This window comes from Pungitius pungitius, chromosome 15 (genome assembly GCF_949316345.1).
Source record: "Pungitius pungitius chromosome 15, fPunPun2.1, whole genome shotgun sequence".
NCBI classification, from domain to species: domain Eukaryota; kingdom Metazoa; phylum Chordata; class Actinopteri; order Perciformes; family Gasterosteidae; genus Pungitius; species Pungitius pungitius.
In genome coordinates, this window is record NC_084914.1 from 8,989,887 (window position 1) to 9,008,673 (window position 18,787).

At 43.4% G+C, this 18,787-nt stretch overlaps 2 protein-coding genes across 2 annotated transcripts in view; one reads left to right on the top strand and one right to left on the bottom strand.

Annotated features, from left to right (window-relative positions):
- The window catches only part of nr2f6a (nuclear receptor subfamily 2, group F, member 6a), a 6,143-nt gene extending 3,797 nt beyond the window's left edge, over window positions 1–2,346 (top strand). Inside the window, 5 exon segments of the mRNA XM_062557857.1 lie at window positions 3–55; window positions 175–213; window positions 215–298; window positions 300–423; window positions 1,097–2,346. Coding sequence (XP_062413841.1) covers window positions 3–55; window positions 175–213; window positions 215–298; window positions 300–423; window positions 1,097–1,371 — 575 coding nt within the window. The 3' untranslated portion in view covers window positions 1,372–2,346.
- Window positions 2,347–3,397: 1,051 nt separating this feature from the next.
- Window positions 3,398–15,077, bottom strand: LOC119209252 (uncharacterized). Its single transcript, XM_062557755.1, has 14 exons — window positions 14,831–15,077; window positions 12,998–14,210; window positions 12,020–12,222; window positions 11,761–11,932; window positions 11,498–11,548; window positions 11,204–11,313; window positions 8,315–8,867; window positions 7,725–7,928; window positions 7,485–7,646; window positions 5,416–5,558; window positions 4,750–5,010; window positions 4,304–4,475; window positions 4,092–4,133; window positions 3,398–3,854 (listed from the first exon to the last, which is right to left on the bottom strand). Exons 2-14 carry the CDS (start codon window positions 14,132–14,134, stop codon window positions 3,753–3,755), a joined length of 3,312 nt encoding a protein of 1,103 aa, XP_062413739.1. The 5' UTR covers window positions 14,135–14,210; window positions 14,831–15,077; the 3' UTR covers window positions 3,398–3,752.
- Window positions 15,078–18,787: the final 3,710 nt, after the last annotated feature.

Here is an 18,787-nt window from a genome sequence, read left to right on the forward strand (position 1 = left end):
CGTGGAGTGGGCCAGAAGCATCCCTTATTTCCCCGAGCTGCCCGTGTCAGACCAGGTAAGTGACGAGAGGTTGTTCTGAACTTAAACATGAATGTCGAGGGACGGTAGTGAACGATTCAAAGTGGATGAGGACACTGCTAGGTCGGGTCCGATTGACACTTAACACGTCGGCAGGTGGCGCTGCTGCGGCTGAGCTGGAGCGAGCTGTTCATCCCTCAACGCGGCCCAATCGGCCCTGCCACTCCACATGGCTCCCCTGTTGGCTGCGGCCGGCTTTCACTCCTCGCCCATGTCCGCGGGAGCGTGTGGTGTCCTTCATGGACCAGGTGAGGGTGTTCCAGGACCAGGTGGACAAGCTGACCCGGCTGCAGGTGGACTCGGCTGAGTACAGCTGCCTCAAGGCCATCGCTCTTTTTTCACCAGGTAAACGTCACTGCTCTGCAGATATTCAAACATTTAGACTCCAGCAACTCCAGAAACACTGGATCCTTCAACTCCCATAATGCAACTTAATAGCGTATTTCAGCCCCCTACCTGGAGAACTAAATCAAAATCTCTAAAACATCAAGCTTTGTGTTAGAAATGTGCAGACTCAGTCTAAGCTGAGATAGGCGTGATGACATCGGGGGGGACAACATGCATGGTGAAGCACAACTAGATGGTTATGTTATGGAAGCCCCTCGTGTACACAACCATGAATAGGAATTTAACACAAAAATGCCTTGTGAAAAACCACATCAATGGCCCTCAAAACAGAAGATCTTACAACTGACAAAGTTTGTAGGATTTGAGAGTCCAGAAACGCTGCAAGGAAATTAGAATCTTTAATCTGGGAACTATGGCATCATCTACTGGCTTGAATGTGCAGCATAAATTAGGACTTACACAGTGCTGCCTTGTGATCAGTGAAGTGTTGTGCTTAAATAAACGGGGGTTTATAGATTTTATATGATCTATTTCTATAGTGTAGACATGCAGAGGCACTACATTTTAAGGTGTGCACCATCCCATTTCAACATTCCTCTCGGCTCATCACGACGTTTTATATAAGCCGCCCACACTGTTTAAACAACCTCCTCCTCCCGCCCTCTTTCAGACGCCTGTGGTCTGACGGACCCCGTCCACGTGGAGTCTCTGCAGGAGAAGGCCCAGGTGGCTCTGACGGAGTACGAGAGGATGCAGTATCCCAGCCAGCCTCAGCGATTCGGCCGCCTGCTGCTGCGCCTTCCCGCCCTGCGCGCCGTTCCCGCCAGCCTCATCTCGCAGCTCTTCTTCATGCGCCTGGTCGGAAAGACACCCATCGAGACGCTGATCCGCGACATGCAGCTCTCCGGAAGCTCGATCAGCTGGCCCTATGTCCCGGGACAGTAGCCACCTCGCGGACGAGGGTCTCCGCCGGGGACTCGTGACGACAAGGACCCGCGGGAAACCTCCTGACTCATCACTGTCCCATCTGTGTGGTTAACATACCGCGGTGCCAGCTGGCCGTCATGTGTACTGTAACCCGCTCTCTTCCCCCCCATCCCCCCCCCCTCATGAAACAAGCCCTCCTGCCTCCAGTGAAAAGAGGAGCCGGTGCCAAGCCCAGTCCTTCTGTTGCCAGCCCAGTCCTTCTGTTGCCAGGTCTCCGGCCAGAGAACAGCTTTTCACGCTGGGCTCCGACATGGCCACCGCGGCCTGTCACGTCACCGCCCACGTGCCATTGTGACCAAGGACGCTGCAGTTTCACGTGGAGGGAAGCGGCCACCCCTGCGACAAAAACACCTAGAGGACAAAACTGTCCCGCTGCTGAAAGTCAGCAGAACAGTTTCCCCCACAGCGGGCTCCTTTTCCCGCAGCCTCACCATTTGTGAGCCGGTGACCTTTTTAATCCAGGAGACAGATGAGACATGACAGTACGGTAGCATGATTAGAATGGATGTAATTGAACAGTGGTGAAGTGAATATGAGACGAAGTGAAGGCTCCGCTCAGCACTGAGGAAGACGCCAATCAAACGGAACGAAAACAAAACCAAGGGAAAAAAATCACCAAAGTATATCCTATCATCCTCAGAGATGTTTTTTTTTTTTTTTAAATAGAATCCTTAGCAGAGTGTAAGAGATGAACAGACTCTTGAACCTGCCTGACCATCAAATGAACAATGCATTTAAATTCATTCCCAGGGCTCGCTGTTGTTACATGAGTGGAGTAATACCTCAGTAGACATCAGAATGCTTCAGTCTGATATTTCCTAAACACAAACCTCTGTAAATGTTGTTCACCAGAACCCGCCTTCTTTTTGACAACTGCCTTGTTATTCATTATAAATTTGGAACACATATAAAATATGAAATGAGCATCACAAACATTCGTCTTGTATCATTTAAAAAAACAAAAAAACATCCCCTAAGTGATTTTCATTTGTGTTTAAACTGCGAATTAGATGAATTCAGCTTCACCGTGTGTTTGGATCAATTCTTTGTTTTTATTATTATCGTGAAATGGCAGGCTGATTAAATAAACAACTCAAGATGTAAGGATTATTTAGTTGGTGGTGAGAGTTTATAACCAACACTACAACCTACAGTGACCATTGCTGTTTATGGGGGTAGAGGCCCCTAAAATATTGAAATGTATATATATATTGAGGCCAACTTTGTCTTTTTGCATGTTCAACTGTTTGTTTCTGCTAAGTGGGGACTGTTTCATTCCTTTACATTATGTAATTCAAGTTTCATTTAAACCTTTAAGTATTGCTTTCACTGTTAGCTCCTAAATGTTTTTTTTCTATACGTATTTACATGAAAATACCTCTGTCATCTGTCGAGATGTCGAAAAGGTTCTCTTGATGCCATGTCAGCTGGTATGACAGAGAGTGAAACTCTACTGTTGGGAATGATGTGAGACAACACTGTAATGGATGAAACTCTGGTGGGAAAACTGCACTTGGAGGATATTCAATGCCAAAATATTACACTAGCTGTGACCAGTTAAAAGGACATGGGTGCAACAGAATTTACCTCACAAAGGTATTTCAAGAGGCGAGTTTACAAGATCACAAGTAAAATATTTGATAAAACCGAAATTAACTCCAAATACGACATATTCCAGCATTTAGTTTTGTCAAACACAAAGTGGAAAGATGTAACTCAGCTTAATGATCTGCCGCCTTTTGAAACTCCACTTTGTCATCGAGAAAAAAAAAGATAAATATGCTATTAATGTTTTCTTATCTTTGTGTTACTGAGTTCTTATGTTTTTGAAATTTCATGTGTATGGAAACGTTATTAAAAGAATCAAAAGATGACGGTGTGTCTTTTAGGATTTTGCTTTTTCAAACTGTGTTGTAATTAAATCTGTATGAAGAATGCCAAATAAACACTGCAACATCTACCATAATTCTGTAAGTTATTTAATAAATGTGAATTAGTTTCAACTTCTATTTGAATCAATATCTTCTGTACAAAAAAAACATTCATCAACGATCTCTAACAATTAAAACAAATTCACATTGAAATTCTAAATCTAACGACAAATTTTAAAAAGTCTTGTGTCAGTGGCTCTAATCTGACAGATCTACAGCTGCAAACATAATAAGTTGTAAACATTAGATGCAAAAAACGGTCGATTTTCAATGACTGCAGTCGATTTGAGGGCCATGTTGGGCCGAACTGTCTCACAGTTCAAAAAGCCGAGCAGTAAAGAAGACGGAGGATTTGTGTCAAACCCTGTTTGTTGTTCCTGGGCTGTTTGGATGGACTTTGAAGACACACTAACAAAGACCTTGGTCAAAGGTTTTCACCAGACGTTTGATGTGGAAGAGTTTTTGTCGAAGCTCTTTGCACTGCTTCTTCTTTGCTTGATGATCTGAAGTCTAAAAAAAGAAAATTGAAAGATATCAAAGGAGCAGTTCACCTCAAAATTAGACTCAAGTTGTCAAGACGTTACGGTTGTGTTTCTTTAATTCTTATTTGGCCGTTTTGAGCAACACAATCATGGCCTTTAGCTTAACTAACAGGCTGCTGGCTAAAGGGTCAAATCCAAGAAAGAGAATGAGCATCATTTCCAGTGTAATCACACGTTCTGATGCCACAGATGTGATTCCACTCACACTTTTCAGGTCTTTCAGTCGGTTATACTCGTCTGCAACACCCTGAAAATGGAAATACAAATACAAGACAATTAGAATATTGTATATATAATCAGAGACCGGTACTGAGAATGACTGACGCGGTCAACACATAATCATAAGGCACAGCTATGAATAGCCACGTCCGCCCTGAGGTTTTACACTGCATGCTCCTGCCATCTGTTTTCCTCTACCTGGTACTTCACAGAGTCCTCGTCCAACATGTCCAGTTCTCGGCTTAGCTTGTGCATCTGGTCACTGAGGTCATCGATTTCGGCACAGAGGGCCTTATAGGAGGTCAGATCAAAGTCAAACTCCTTCTTGTACTGCCGGCGCTGCTCGTCCGAAGTTATCTCTGGGTATAGCCTGCACATGAGAAGATTATTACATTTAAAGTATTATAGAGGCAGTGTGTATAGAGGGGACTTTTATTAAAATAATTTAGGACGTTGCCCATGTTGCTTTGAAGACAGTAGTGATGCTTGATGCGTCGTATCACAGCATTTTCTTCCAAAATGATTTTAATATTCAGAGCAGGGCACCGTTCTCTTGAACAATGTAATATATTATTCTTACATTGGGTTGGTTGATTTATAAAAAACTGCCCTTTTCATTTTCCTTTCAAGTTGTAGCGGCCCACCTGTAGAGGTCAGCCTCGCGGCCCCCGTCCAGCTCGTTGGCCGTGTCCCCGGTGGTGTAACCGGTTTCATACGGGGAGTCCACCCTCCCGGGAGCAGCAGGCTCGGGCCCTCCGCCCTTTCTCCGCTGCTTCTCCGCGGGGCAGAGAGGAGGTTTGCTGACGCTGTCGGTGTCGTCCGAGGAGCCGCTGGAGCAGACTGCCCCCCTGCTGTTCTGATACAAAGGCTCCGCGGCCCGGTGGTTACTGCTGTCGGCAGGGAAGCTGCGAAGAGGCGCCACAGAAGTAGTACATGATTGTGTTGTTCTTGAAGGTCCGCGGTTGCATTCATTTACGTTGTATTTACAGGATTCAGTTCAGGAATTCAGAGGAAAAAAAGAGCTTTTTGGCATTTTTGGTTTAAGTTGGTTTGTTAGCTAATCATCTGTTTTGGTCTCAGCCTAAAAACATTTCTTTAGTTGATTAGGACATTTTTAGATAACAACTAACAAGAGAATCCAATTTATTTGATTTCAACTGAAGAAAATTGCATTTCTTTTAAAAAATGATCTTTATAACTGTCCCGAGAGAAGCCAAACATTAAGCATCAATCCTGAGGAAGTAAAATGTGTACATTTTAAAGTGCAGCACAGACACTGGTCTTCTGAGGACTCTGCAACCATCACTCACCTTTTGCTTTTATAATTTCCATCATTGGGGATGCTGACTGTTCGCATGCCGTAGGAGACCACACTATTCTCCGCCCCCACTTCAGGTGCTGATGCAACAGTTGGTGCCTGCTGGGTACTGCGCACCTCTCCAACAAGGTTCACCTATTAGACAATACCAGGAGACCAAAATCGGAATCCATTCATTTAATGTCGGACTTGACTACAATCAGGCAGAAAGATAAAAGCACCCATTATGTAGAGTTCTGAAAAATAATGCCATATTAAGCATCCTTATGCATAAAAAGTATGTATGCTGGGAAGAAATAACCTTTTCTGTCACACAATCCGTGAAGTATAGAAGTGAAGAGCTCTGAAAGTGACCCCTTCTGCTAAAGTGTGACCAAAGAAGTTTCTTTAAACTACAGATTAGCTTGCTGCTTGTTTCTTTGGATAATCTGCAAGAGTTTTTCAAGTTTTCCAAAGCCCAACAACTCGATCAAATAGTTGAACGTAATAAAACCGTAATTAGCGATCAGTTTAATTTCTGAATGATTAATCACAAGTCAACTGCTGCCATTGTTTTCTTATGATTGATTTTTAAAATGTATTTCTTTATAGCGGGTCCAGCACTTTCATATGCAATGAAAAGCGGCATACTTGACACCTCCTCATGTTATAGAAGTTAATGTAGGCTCTTTCCTGTTTCATCAACATATCATTTTCAAACATTTAATATATATCTTGTTATCCTTTTTTTCTCAATAACCACTCTTTTCCTAGTTGTGTTAAACCCGAATGAAGCACAGGACTGAAGGAAATGACCACTTTGCCAGGAGTCTAATCTGCAGCGTTCCCTTCATACTGAATCATTTAGCGCCGCCACAGTCTGTGGGGGCTCACACAGCAACACTCAGGAAACTCAACCCGTTTTATACATTATACATGCCACATACATTATATATGCCTCCCTGCGAGGCAAACATCTTCACTGCAATACAAGAGAGCCCCAGAATGAGGGCTGAATCTTGATGAAGTGACTCGTTACACCCTTTGCAGTGATAGGCAGTATGTAGGCCACGGCCTCGCTGGATAAACGGATTGAACGCGTTTCTTTCCTTTCTATAACGAGTCAGGATGGACAGGATGCATTCACGGTACACTGCCACTCCAGTATATTCACTACCGCGAGATACCACAGGATGCCACCAGCGTAAAGAGCAAACAGAACCGCTCTTGTGGAGCTCCACGGCAACGCGGCTCAGATGTTTCTGCTGTATCCATCATGGGTCGCTGGAAATATTTTAACAACGACCGATGGTGTCAAGAGACCCAGCCACTATGCATCTGCAGCTTCTGTTGTTGCGTCACATCATTGTCAACGAGACAAAGTCATCAGCTGTGCTAGACAGCGCATGAACAGAAGTGTATCAACATCAACATCATGATCCAGGTAAAACAAATTGATTTGTCAAATGGCTGCAGAAACTCTAGAATATCAGAATGGCATTAGAACCTGTGAGCCTAAGAACATGCAGCCTACATATAGCATACTTTTCTAATGTTTTACTGAGTTGTATAGGTATCAGCAAGTACACACCTGTTTCTTCCTGGGTACAAACACTGTGAATCATTTACAGCCTCCTTTGACTGGTTTCAAATGGTTCACTCCGTCCTTAAATGTGTGATTATGTGCAACCATCTCTGCACATAAAACAAAACAGAGAGCTAGTGCATAACCATGAGGTAAATTACTATGAAAGAGTCTCTCGACCGGTTTCCTTTCACCATAAATCGTGTTTTATTGCTCATTTGTGAATGGTGACTGTGCAGCTGTTATCACTACTCTGGTTAATGATCAGTCAGACTGATACCCGGGTGTGCCAAAGATAAATAGCAACGTTCCCTTAGTCAGCCGGTTGAGTGTGAGAAAGCAAAATGTAACAAGCAAAAAGACTTGACTTTGTGTATGTTGATTTTTGTTTTTTTATCTGGCTGGAATATATAAATAAACAATTAACCACACGTCTTTAGTGTAATTAGTATATCTTGCATATATTCATATAAACCAGAGAGAGAGACATTACTCACCCAATCCTGTACATCCTGGCCCTCTGACGACCTGACCCGCGGCTCGTCCCAGTAGATGTTAGCTTTGCCGTGACTCCAAATCTTGCTGTGGGTCTTGTAGGCGAAGTAAGCCGACAGGCACAGGGCCAACACCACCATCAGACCCAACACTAGAGCGACCGCCTGATGACAAGAGGAAATGAGGGGTCAGCAGGGAATAAAACAGAAGAGAAGAGAATGAAATTGAAAAATCCCACTGACCTCCTCCGGGTCCATGTAGCAGTAGTGGTGCAGGTATTGATTGTACATGGGGAATCCCCCGGGGAAACCGGCCCCTACGCTGCCGCTGAGGCTGGGGCTGCCCTGGATGTTCTGGCACATCATCAGCATGGGGTTGTAGAGCATGCTCTGAGAGCTCTGAGACATTGGGTTCACCCCGATCACAAAGATGATGTCGATGATGCCCTTGGAGTCAAAAGAAAGGCACAGTTATTCCACATGGGGCAACACATAAACCAATAAACCAGAGCTAATATGCTGGTTAGCACTGATGGTTAACCCTGCTAGCTCTGTTAACACTGGTGCTGATGTTAGCGCCATTATCTTCTAGCCAGAGGTTGACAGCAATTTGGAGGCATTAGATATGCCCTTAATGTTAAACATTTAATATATTTTTCATCTTGAAAAAGGATAGTGACATAACAACCTTAAAGCCGCATTTAACAATGTTACACATTAACAATATACAGAGTACTTCTTTGACCCGCATTGATCAAATGGCCAGATAAACAACTTGAAATTATTCTTGGTGTTTACTGAATTGAACTCGTGTAACAGTTGGTGAGACGCACCTGAAGGGCAGCCAAGATGATATCACAAACAAACACGGTGAGGTAGAACCTGCATCCCCTCATGACCCGGGACCGTGAGAAGCTCCCCACCAGGAAGCCCAGGGACACTAGGAAGTTCACCGCTGCCATGGAAATCATCGCTGACTTGGCAGATTGTGGCGTCATGTAGGAGCCGCCGTAGCCGTAGCTGCCTCCGTAATATCCAGACTCCATCCCCGCGATCCCCCCTGTAGCCCCGACCCCATATCCCCCGTAGCCAAACCCATTCATGTCCCACACCAGGGTGGAAGCCACGCAGGCGAATATAATGAAACACATGAGTACTGTAACTCCTTGGAAGGTTTTGACGAAACCAGGAGGAGAAAACCAGCGGTAGAAGTACTGAGGCTTCCCTTCAATGTAGTTGGAGTCAGGGGAGGCGTTGACGGTGTAGGGGACAAACTGGCTCTGGGGGGAGTGGACGCTCCTGGGGGGATAGAAGCTTTGGGAGTTGGTGCTGTAAGGCGGGCTGTACACAGGGGGGCTGTCGTAGTACCGAGGCTCGTACATGGTCCTGAGGATATCGCTGTAATTTTACCTGGAACAGAGAGGGGAAAATGTACAAGTCAATTCAAGTCATTACTTCACCTCTATTATATGTTATTTACTGTATATAATACTAACATTTCAAATAGTCAATTACGAGTCCTCTGGAATGATGCCTTTAGAAAGGAAAATGTGAAGCAGAAAATGAAATCCTCTACATGGGTGTTTTAAGCATCTCTCGGCCCTCTATTCACCGCAGCCCTTCTCTGAACCCTCTCGACGCTATTGCTGACCCACACCTCATCACTCCGGTGAAATTAAAACCAGCAGCCTTTAATAATTCAGAAAGAAAGCAGATAAGTTACCTGAATGCACCTGCTGAGTGACAGCTAACTGGGAAAAATGGGAAGCTGGAATAGAAGCCCAGTCAAGTGTGGCAGATCAGTTATTTCTGGAAACATGTAAATAGTCTCTTGTCTTTATTGCTTTAGGCAGCAGAGTCTTTGCTCTCTGAACAGAGGGGTGAGTCAAGGTGTTTTGCGTGGGATCTGTAGGACACGATGACCTCCACTCGGATTAACAGCACAGCTCTGGATTCGGCCCAGAACCCCTGTGTGTTATCTTCAGCTACATGTCAGTGCCGGAGAAGAAGAGGAGACGAAGAGGGTGTATTCTGTCTCCTACTTATTTAATACACGTCCTGTTTAATGATTAGTAAACCGGTGTCGAGTAAGGTTTTTCTTTCTATTTTTTTGGGTACCAGCAAGTAAGAAAAGTAACTCAATTGGCTGACGTGATAAAAAATAAAAACAGATGCCATGTTCCCAGATCCAGACTTTAAACTCCTATTAGTTGCGCTTTGAAAGTCTTTGTGAAACATCAAACCGGTCCTGCGTTTGATCAAAGGTAAAACACAATGTAAACGTGGCTCCTGTAACAGATTAAACAAGGACACTCTCGGTTCCCCTTCGTACATACCTTGCACCGTGGAGATCGTTCCTCAACCCCGCAGCTCGTCTGATCTCATCGAGTCTCCTCTCCAGCGCACGTGTACTTCTTCCGCGGTCGTAAACCGAGTCATTTCGCGCTGTGGGTGCTTTCATTGATAAGAAACCTGCCGTGGGTCTCAGCAGAACCACAGTCCACCCAACCTGCTGACCCGACTGCTTCCACCTGCTCTCTCTCTCTCTCTCTCTCTCTCGTCGGCTAATGGCTGCCTAGAATGAAATATTAAACATCGCAAAAGGTTGAACGCGCTCTTCCTAAAATACAGCGGTTCATTTTAAAGTTCCTGTATGTTTCAAAGCATTACATACAGGTTTACTTTAATGGATATTCGTTGTAATAGTGCTTTTTCTCCTCCATTATTAGAATGGATTAATTAATTACGTTTTTACAAAGACTACCAACAGGGCTCATTGTAAAAAATAGTTTATAGTTATTGTTAAGTCATGAAGTCAGTTCAATGAGGTTTGTTAAGTGTTTAAGTCAATACTGACAGCAGGTATTGTGTCCACAACAAAGGAAAGAGGAGAGCAATGAATTGAGAGACACTGTATGAGGTTAGTGGCCATAACTGCTGTTCATGTTCATAAATGTCAGCACACAGCAGCAGGTTAATGCATCACTTATGACTTGCAGTTTGACTTGGAGTTTAAACCAGTGATACAAGCCTTCACTTAGAATTGAGGACACTTGGACTGAAAATACCTGAAACCTTTTCCCAAACTCAAAGATTAGATGTTGTTGAAAAATGACCAAAGATTACTTCATCCACGTACAGTAACCATGCAACAATGGAAAAATGAATTTCAAGAGTAAAGACGGACAGGTCAAAAATGACAAAATTACAAGAGATTTATTTAGAAAATGTCAGCCAATGTGCAAGAGCTTGACCTAATTGTAGTTGACTCAGTGACATCGAGATGAAATGTTTTCTTCGTATCATCAGAGCAACATTTCTCTGCTATCAAAATGGTCACGTATAATATATCACAAAGCTGAAGACACTGAAAATCATTTAACAGTTGAGAGGTGGAAGCCAAGCGAAGCAGACCACACAGGCAGTTCTATCTACCAATCACTGACAAAACTGTGTTTGAAAATACACAAATCAATTCTTGTAAATGACAAAATTATTCCAAGAAAACGTGTGATGACTTGTTATAAAAGTTCTACACAAAACAGTGAGTGAAACGTTTTGCCCTTATGTTATAAACCAGGTGTCACGTCAAGTTGGTGTCTGCATTCAAAATAAATAGATTCAATACGATCAATATACTTGAAACATGAAAAAGAGACCCAAAAAGAAAATGTTTGTTTTTTCCGCTCAGCCAGATACTTCTCTCTGTTCTTCTTCATGACGGACCGTTTTCCATGGTTTCCTGGTCAAAAGTGCGTATCCTGTTTTTGATGTGGCTTAATTTAGCTTTTAAATAGTCACAGCGCTCCTTTTTCTCTAAGAAGCCAGGTTCCTGTGAAAAAACACCATCAGACACATCAACTCATCTATTCACTAACAGCCAGGCATAAAAACATATTTGGTTATTTACACAATTGTAGCAAAATGTAGGATTTGCTGGATCCTTTTTGAATTTCTTGAGAATGAGTAGATGGAAAAAAGAGGGCACTTGTGGCCTGACTTACGAACAAACTTACATTCTTTTTACGCTGATACTTCTTCAAAATGCTTTGAATCCTCTGCTGGTCCTGAAATGATAATGAAATGTCAACAAAACCCGACATAAAACGGTCCGTATCAGAAATAGATTGTGTACAAAGAGATATGTTTAAGATGTCTGCGATAAGGAGGCCTAGTCTGGACCTTTTCAACCCAAATTAAATCCTGGACGACTCTCACATAAATAGTTTATACGGTGGATGGATATGATTAAATAAAGGTTGTTTTACATCGATCTCACCTCTTGGGTTTTGTTCTCTCTGAGGAGCGGTGCCATCATGGCATCCAGCTCTCTGAACTTATCGAGGGTGGCGCCGATGTCTCTGTGGAGGTCCTTGTATTCCTGATACTGGTCGTTGAAAACTGCTTTATATGTTTCCCTTTCTTCCACACAGTTGATCACTGGATACTTGCTGTAGGGGAGGATTTTCAGGACTAAGTAAATAGTGGCATACAGTACATTGATAATATTAAAAGGCATAGTTTAAACATTCACTCACATGATGTAGTCGGCGATGATGTGTACTTTTGGGGTGTATAGAGACGCTGCAGCTCTGTTCACACTGACTGGGTTCTTATAGACATCAGAGATGGCGTTATTTCGATCATCTTTACTCAAACACTTATTCCTTTCATCCTTGAATGATATGTGCTTTGTTTTGAGATGAGTTAACGGGATGGACTGGTGTAACGTCTCCTGGGGCTGAAGGTAAAAAACAAAAAGGATTATTAATTGAATGTAGTTATGTAATGTAAGTGCATGTGTGTGTCATCACCACCATAAACGCTCTATAGCAACAATGTAGGTGAAGATACATGTCAGAGAAATCCTAATTAAAAGAAAGAATAGAGAAAATTACTTTACTTGATTACTTTGCACTAAAAAGCCTCACATATATGGATGCAAACCAGCAACGTCTATACCAGACATTTGACTTATGTGTTTCTATAGCACACTGATGGAGAAGACGGCACAGTCGATATATTAAGGAAAAACACAGTTCTTTGCACAAATGCTGGATGACCGCCAGGCAAAAAGCCCTGACATATCAATACTGACAAATGGCATGCTCACTGCAGATCATCCTGACTGACTCTAAATTTTATTGGATTTGATCTACCATTGTTGTTTTGGGGCTGTTGGTGGCTCATTTGCAATCAATAATAGTGTCCTTGACTGTTGTCAACAATGAATGGGATGTTAGGTATGTCGTATATACTTAAAATAACATCCAGGGGAAGCGTGTTTGACAGAGTAAACACGTGACAGGGATACATCTGCAGACGCTGAATAAAAAAACGTGCAAACACTTTCAAGTAGAACTTGAGCTCCGAATGATGATCAATTTTCATACCCAGATTAATGCAACTCTTGAATAGGACACACTGTATGATGCAATGATTCTCCTCCCTCTTTAAATTTAGAAGCAAGGAGATTATCTTTCAACAAAACTCTACATCTGATCAATGACCTCTACCTTGTTCCCAAAGTGCTCTCTCTCCATCCGTGCAGCTTCATGCCTCCACATCTTCAGACACACCAGGAAGCTTCCCAGATACATCGCCATGTTGATGAAGATGAAAGCCGTTCCCGCCATCTGTCCCCCATCAACCCGGCACAGATTGGCCATGATGGGATTAACCCCTATTGTCGTGTAGCACAGCCCACCGCGGTTCAAGTCGTTCAGGTAGACAATCCCGGCTGCCATGTAGAGCAGGAACAACGTCACGTTGATGAAGGCCTCCATCAGTGGCCACCAGGTCGCGTCGAGGAGGATGGTGCGATAATACATCGTCAATCCCATCACTAAAAGGGTCAAGGTTATGATCCAGCACACCCCAGCTACAGCCAGTACGAATGGGGTCATGGGGCCTCGGTAGCTGTATCCAGACATGCCTTGGCCGTTGTTATATGCACCGTTATAGAGTCCGTAGCTGTTGGACCACTCACTGTCCTTCTGGATGTACGCGATGACGCAGGCAAAGACCATGCCACCAAAAAGGAGTTGAAGTCCCGCAAGCATTCTGAGCAACCCTGGCCAGGATTTCAAATAAGAGTACTTCAGGTTATACACCTCCATCTTCTCAGCGTAGTACTCTGCAGGGTGGATACTGGTCAGGAGAGATTCCTCTCGTGGGCTCTGATACAAGAGGTCACCAGAGGGGCTCCCCCCTAACAAAGGCTTATGAGAGTTCTGGCTGGAGTTGCACAGTGAGTCACCCCAATTTCTACGCTCCAGCAAGGGACTCACAGGAGGACTCACCCTGGTCCCATTTGGAAGGATCTGGATCCCACTGGTGCTAGCTTCAGAGTCATTTAAAAGGTCACTCTTCCTTGTCCATTTGTGAAGGATGCCTTCCCATGAATGAGGAATGAAGGTTTTCAGTCTATCCTTCATGCTGCCTTTATTATCCCCCTTCTCGGCGTACGGCGGAGTGCTGGAAGGTAGGCCTGTGGAATTAGTATCACCATCTTCTGTAATATTATCTGGTATGGGTGTGTGAGCAACCCACACAGGCACTGGTGGGCCAGAACTGGAGTTTGTCTTGCTAGAGGAGGACTCGACCACACTGCCAGTGTCTTGCCTCTTGAGTTTGCTGGCCCAGCTTTTCATACTGCTGGCTGATTTTGGTGATTCATTTAGAAAGAAAAAAACATGCAGTCCTTAGGAGGCATTGCTAGAGAGAAAACTGAGATGGGGAAAGATATATTATTAGCAGGTATACAGAATAAGTATGCAAGTAAATATGCCACAGCTATATGCTGTTATTGTACTGTATATAACTTAATTTCAAAATATATATTCACATTCGATTTAAGTCAACATGACTTCCAGTATAGTCCAGAGTCCAGTATATTAACTAAACATGTTATATCAACTTCCATTGACTTAAGTAAAAAATACTTGAATAACCTAAATAAAAGCCACAAAAACTGTCCATCCCGTCTGTTCTATTATTTCATGGTACGTAATTATAAAACACAGGTGCATTGTCTGGAAAAAAGGTTAACTGTGATGTTCCAGCATCGCAGTATGTGATTTGTGGAAGGCGGACCAAACCACGCTAAACCACTGCAACATCCCTTTAAACTATTTGATCCCACAGCAGAAGAGCTCAGAGAGGGACCACAACATGACTTCAGTACAGCTCGCCCTCGACTAATAACAGTTCAAGCCGTGACTCACACCAGCCCTCTGCTCAAACCTTTGATACACAAAAAATAAATAAAACCGTCACTAAGTGGGAACACATCATTAACGCAAAGCATATTTGTGTTAAAGAGAATCTTATAAATACACTTCACTCACCGCTTTGACCCCAGCTTGTTTCTCTGGTCATGCCGATGGACTTTGAGCGGCTGTTTGTAAAACAACAGGAACTGATACCTGCTATAAAATGGCCAGCATGTCCACGGGGCCCCACTCAGCTCTCCGCCTTCGGTCCCTCAGGTGACTCACTCCTGGTGTTAGACGCTCTCTTCCACACAAGCGCGGGGATTGGCCAACGGTGTGTGTGGAGAACTGAGGGCGGGAGTAAAATCTCAAACATTAATCCTGACCCACTGTTGAGCCGGTGCCTGACTGGCACTAGTGTGTTAATCTGTGGGAGGGAGAGGGAGGGAGAAAGAGAGGGGCTGTAACTTTGGACATTCAGGAAAACTAAGAAAGGAGGTGGCGAGCTAGAAAATGATGTAACCTACAACATGAGCTTGGAAGGGCCTGGATGGACATTAACGCTGCTAAGTTCAAATAACATCTATCATCATTTATTGATTATTCAAGTGTGGAAAATGGACAATTCCCCCATTATAATTCATTGTGTGCACATACACCCGCCTAGCATCAACAATTGAGTTATTTTTTTTAGAAAAGCATGCATTTGATATGAGCCATGTGCTATCTTATAAGATCTGTAAAAAAAACACCTTTATCATCCAGTCATTTATAAATATAACCAATCCTCCTCTGAATAGTGTATTGTATTGTTGTCACAGAGGGAACTGGAGTGCTCAGCACTAGAGGGCAGCAAGATGCTGTGTTTCTCACTCTGATGGTTGATGGCCATCTCTCTCTCTCACCTCACTGAGTTATCTCTCTCTATCTTCCAGTTTCTGTCTCTCTTTCCCACTTTTACTTTTCCTCTTTCACATTACACTTTTCCAACTCTATCCCCTCTATTCCCACTCATTTTGAGATTTCATGCCATGTAACAAAGTGCAGTGTATTTTAAATTATGACTGTTGTGCTGCAAAACAACCCTTCATCAATGACAACACGTGTTGTGTTCATTGTGTGTATCTGACCACTGGTGTATGACGCCACTAGACATGTGCCGACAATTCTTCCAGGGCAAGGCAGATTCTCATGTCGAGAAAGCTTAAGGCAAGGACATCTGTAGTGACCCCCCTACTCCACTCTCTCACACACACACACACACACACACACACACACACACACACACACACACACACACACACACACACACACACACACACACACACACACACACACACACAGTAGCAATCCCAGCCAATACAGTGCGTAACAACATAATGCCACCCACTTTCTCAAGTGACTACAGAGTCCCAGCAGTGGCCTCGCCGCGGGGCGAGCTCATCTGTTGTTGCTGTGCATGTCCTCTACTGCCGCCGTAGGTGCCAGCTCAGCTGCAGTGATATGTGAGAGTCTTTATCAGGGTATACTGTATAAAGCAAACGCATAAAGAAAAAAAGAGCAAACATACAGGTCTCTCTTCTTTGTCCTCTTTTTGGAAATGAATGTGCAAAAAAGGCATGATTATAAAAGACAGATTCATGGAAAAAGAATATAGAAAAGCAGATGTTAAAGGGATTGTTGAATTTGAAGAAATATGCTTATTTGCTCACTTGCTGACCATCAGATGAATCTACTCTCAAAATGAAGCCACAACTAGTACGCTTTAGCTTACCAAAAAGGCCTTATGCCATCTTCTCCACTGCATTGTACACCAAGGCTCAACCACAGCTTGACAACTCACTTAGAGACATTCGTTTTTGGTTTTCCATCAGCTGGATCTTCCAGCAAAAGATTCCCTGCTACATTAATGTTGTACTAATGTGTAGATGAAAACAAAATCAAGAAAAACGCCTGGTATCAAAAAAGTTGCACCGTGCAGCATAAGTTGGCATAGATATAAATATGGTATAAATGCCTTTCTATGCTTTTTTTTCTCCAAAAGGTGCAACACAAATAACCTTGATTTTCGTTGCGTATTACGTAATTTCTCTAACACCGTATATGGCGTGACGCAAGAACTGGCCTTGTGTTCTTTTAAAAGGGGTCAAAAGTATACATCAAATCACTTTTTGAGTACATCATTTGTTGGTCAAGTATCAACAGATGAGGCATAGTGAATAATACAAATATTGTTGGCAGAATAGACAAAGTTATTATTTACAGCTAACTGTATTTGATGTGAGTTACGATCACAGTTCATCACCAGCTAGAAAGTTGAGTTTCTAGCTGATGATGATGCTGTCAAATGGAGGACAGATGAGAAGCTTCATGTAAACTTTATCCTTATGCATCCTAGTGTACATACACAAAGAAGATACATCCATGCACACTTTCATGCTTGATGACCTGAAACGTGGCTTGAGGTCTCAACCCCCCCCCCCCCACCCCCTCCTTTGAGAGCTAAATGAAGCAGGATAGCTACGCCTAAGCCTCGAACAGATAACCACATTTGTATCAGTTCATCCTGCCTCCGAACAGCGAGCGAAACCAGCAACGGAGGAAGACCTTCATTTAGGTAGAAAGGGAGAAGTGATCGTTGCTGATTATAAAGCGTTTGTTGGAATGAAAAGGCCTTTCCCATTCACCCTCGACCGCTACAGCATTGTGCATTAGAAAAAGGCCAAAACCAAGATCAATACTCCCATTCGCTTTGATATCCCCAAGTGTATGCTGGAAGTGATTGGGAGGGCATTAAGCATAATGTAGCAGCTTGCTATCAGCTGCCATGGCAGACAGGGAGAAAAGAGAGGACTGCAATAAATTCAATAATTCCCCTGTCTGCCACAAGCTGTCCCCGAAGGACCTTTTCACACTCTCGAATGATCCTCACCCCCCTCCTCCCCCTCTTCCCTGTCCTTTCCAAGTCCGAGGGTCAACCTCAGTCCTCTGCACGCTGCCCTTATCGTCTTTCGTCGCTGTGGATCCATCTTCAGTACCCTCTAGGGGAAATCTCGGATAATTTGTAGTTTGTAATTGAAATCGCTTTGTTCTTGCCTTTCACACTTCACAAAAACAAAAATAAGTAGTAGCTGGATGAGTTAACCATGCTCATTAGGAGACCAATCTTATTACTGCAAGAAATACTGGGAAGCTTATCCGCTCAGGACATTAAGTAAGCAGACAGATCAGTGAGTTGTACTTTTCAATTTAGCCTCTCACTATGAAGCAACGTGGTGATTGGTTGTTGTTGTTTAAAACCACACGTGAAATGATAAGCAACATTTCATCTAATGCTGCCACTGGGAGGGATGGTGAGCAAAGCGCGTCTTAGGAGCAACAACTGCAGGGTGACTGACTCTGCCACTCTTGCGGGATATCGATGTGCTGCCAAGTCCCTCCTGATTTGGCATTAATTAACCAGGCTGAGCCATGTTTGTGCATGTGGACATGAATAGCAGCTTGTCATTTGAACATTAATGGCTGAGTGTGTGCGTGCCGCCTACAGCTCACAGTTCACCTTGGAACACAGCCTCAGCAGCTGCGTGTCCTCCGGAGCGATGTTTATGTTCATGTCAATACGTCTTCCTGTAATCATGTTTTAGGATGTCCCTGCCTCACAGTCTTCCAGGAAGAGACGTGTGACGTCTGTATCTGTCAACACAACAACTCACCTTTCACTGTCACAATTGGCTTTTGGCCGCTGTCATTTTCCTTCTCCTCTGGATGGACCGTGTTTGAAAACATTTTGGATTGTTATTCTGTTGAGGTACTAAAAAAGAAAGCATGAGAAGTGATTACAAATTAAAAGGTTTGTCTATTGCTACAAAATGAAGAGGAGAGTTATGGTCTTAGCTGAAGAAAGTCTTTAATGATTTGACCTTGGTGTCTCTCCTTGTACGGACAAAAGTTGACCTGCAAAATGAAGGAACAGCAAACAGTTTACAGAGAACATGTTAAACCCATTTGCCATCCATTAAAAGTTGATTTATTCCAGTGCTACTACGTACATTATGCATCATGTGGCAGTATACACAGAACAATGATTGGGTT

What these genes read in the sequence shown, in the direction of transcription:
- LOC119209252 (XM_062557755.1), bottom strand. Translation starts at nt 14,134, where the DNA reads ATGAAAAGCTGGGCCAGCAAACTCAAGAGGCAAGACACTGGCAGTGTG. An exon ending in ATCATCGCCGACTACATCAT is followed by an intron (nt 11,933 to 12,019) that starts GTGAGTGAATGT and finishes CCTCCCCTACAG; the next exon opens with CAAGTATCCAGTGATCAACT. An exon ending in TCATCTTGGCTGCCCTTCAG is followed by an intron (nt 7,929 to 8,314) that starts GTGCGTCTCACC and finishes TTTGACTCCAAG; the next exon opens with GGCATCATCGACATCATCTT.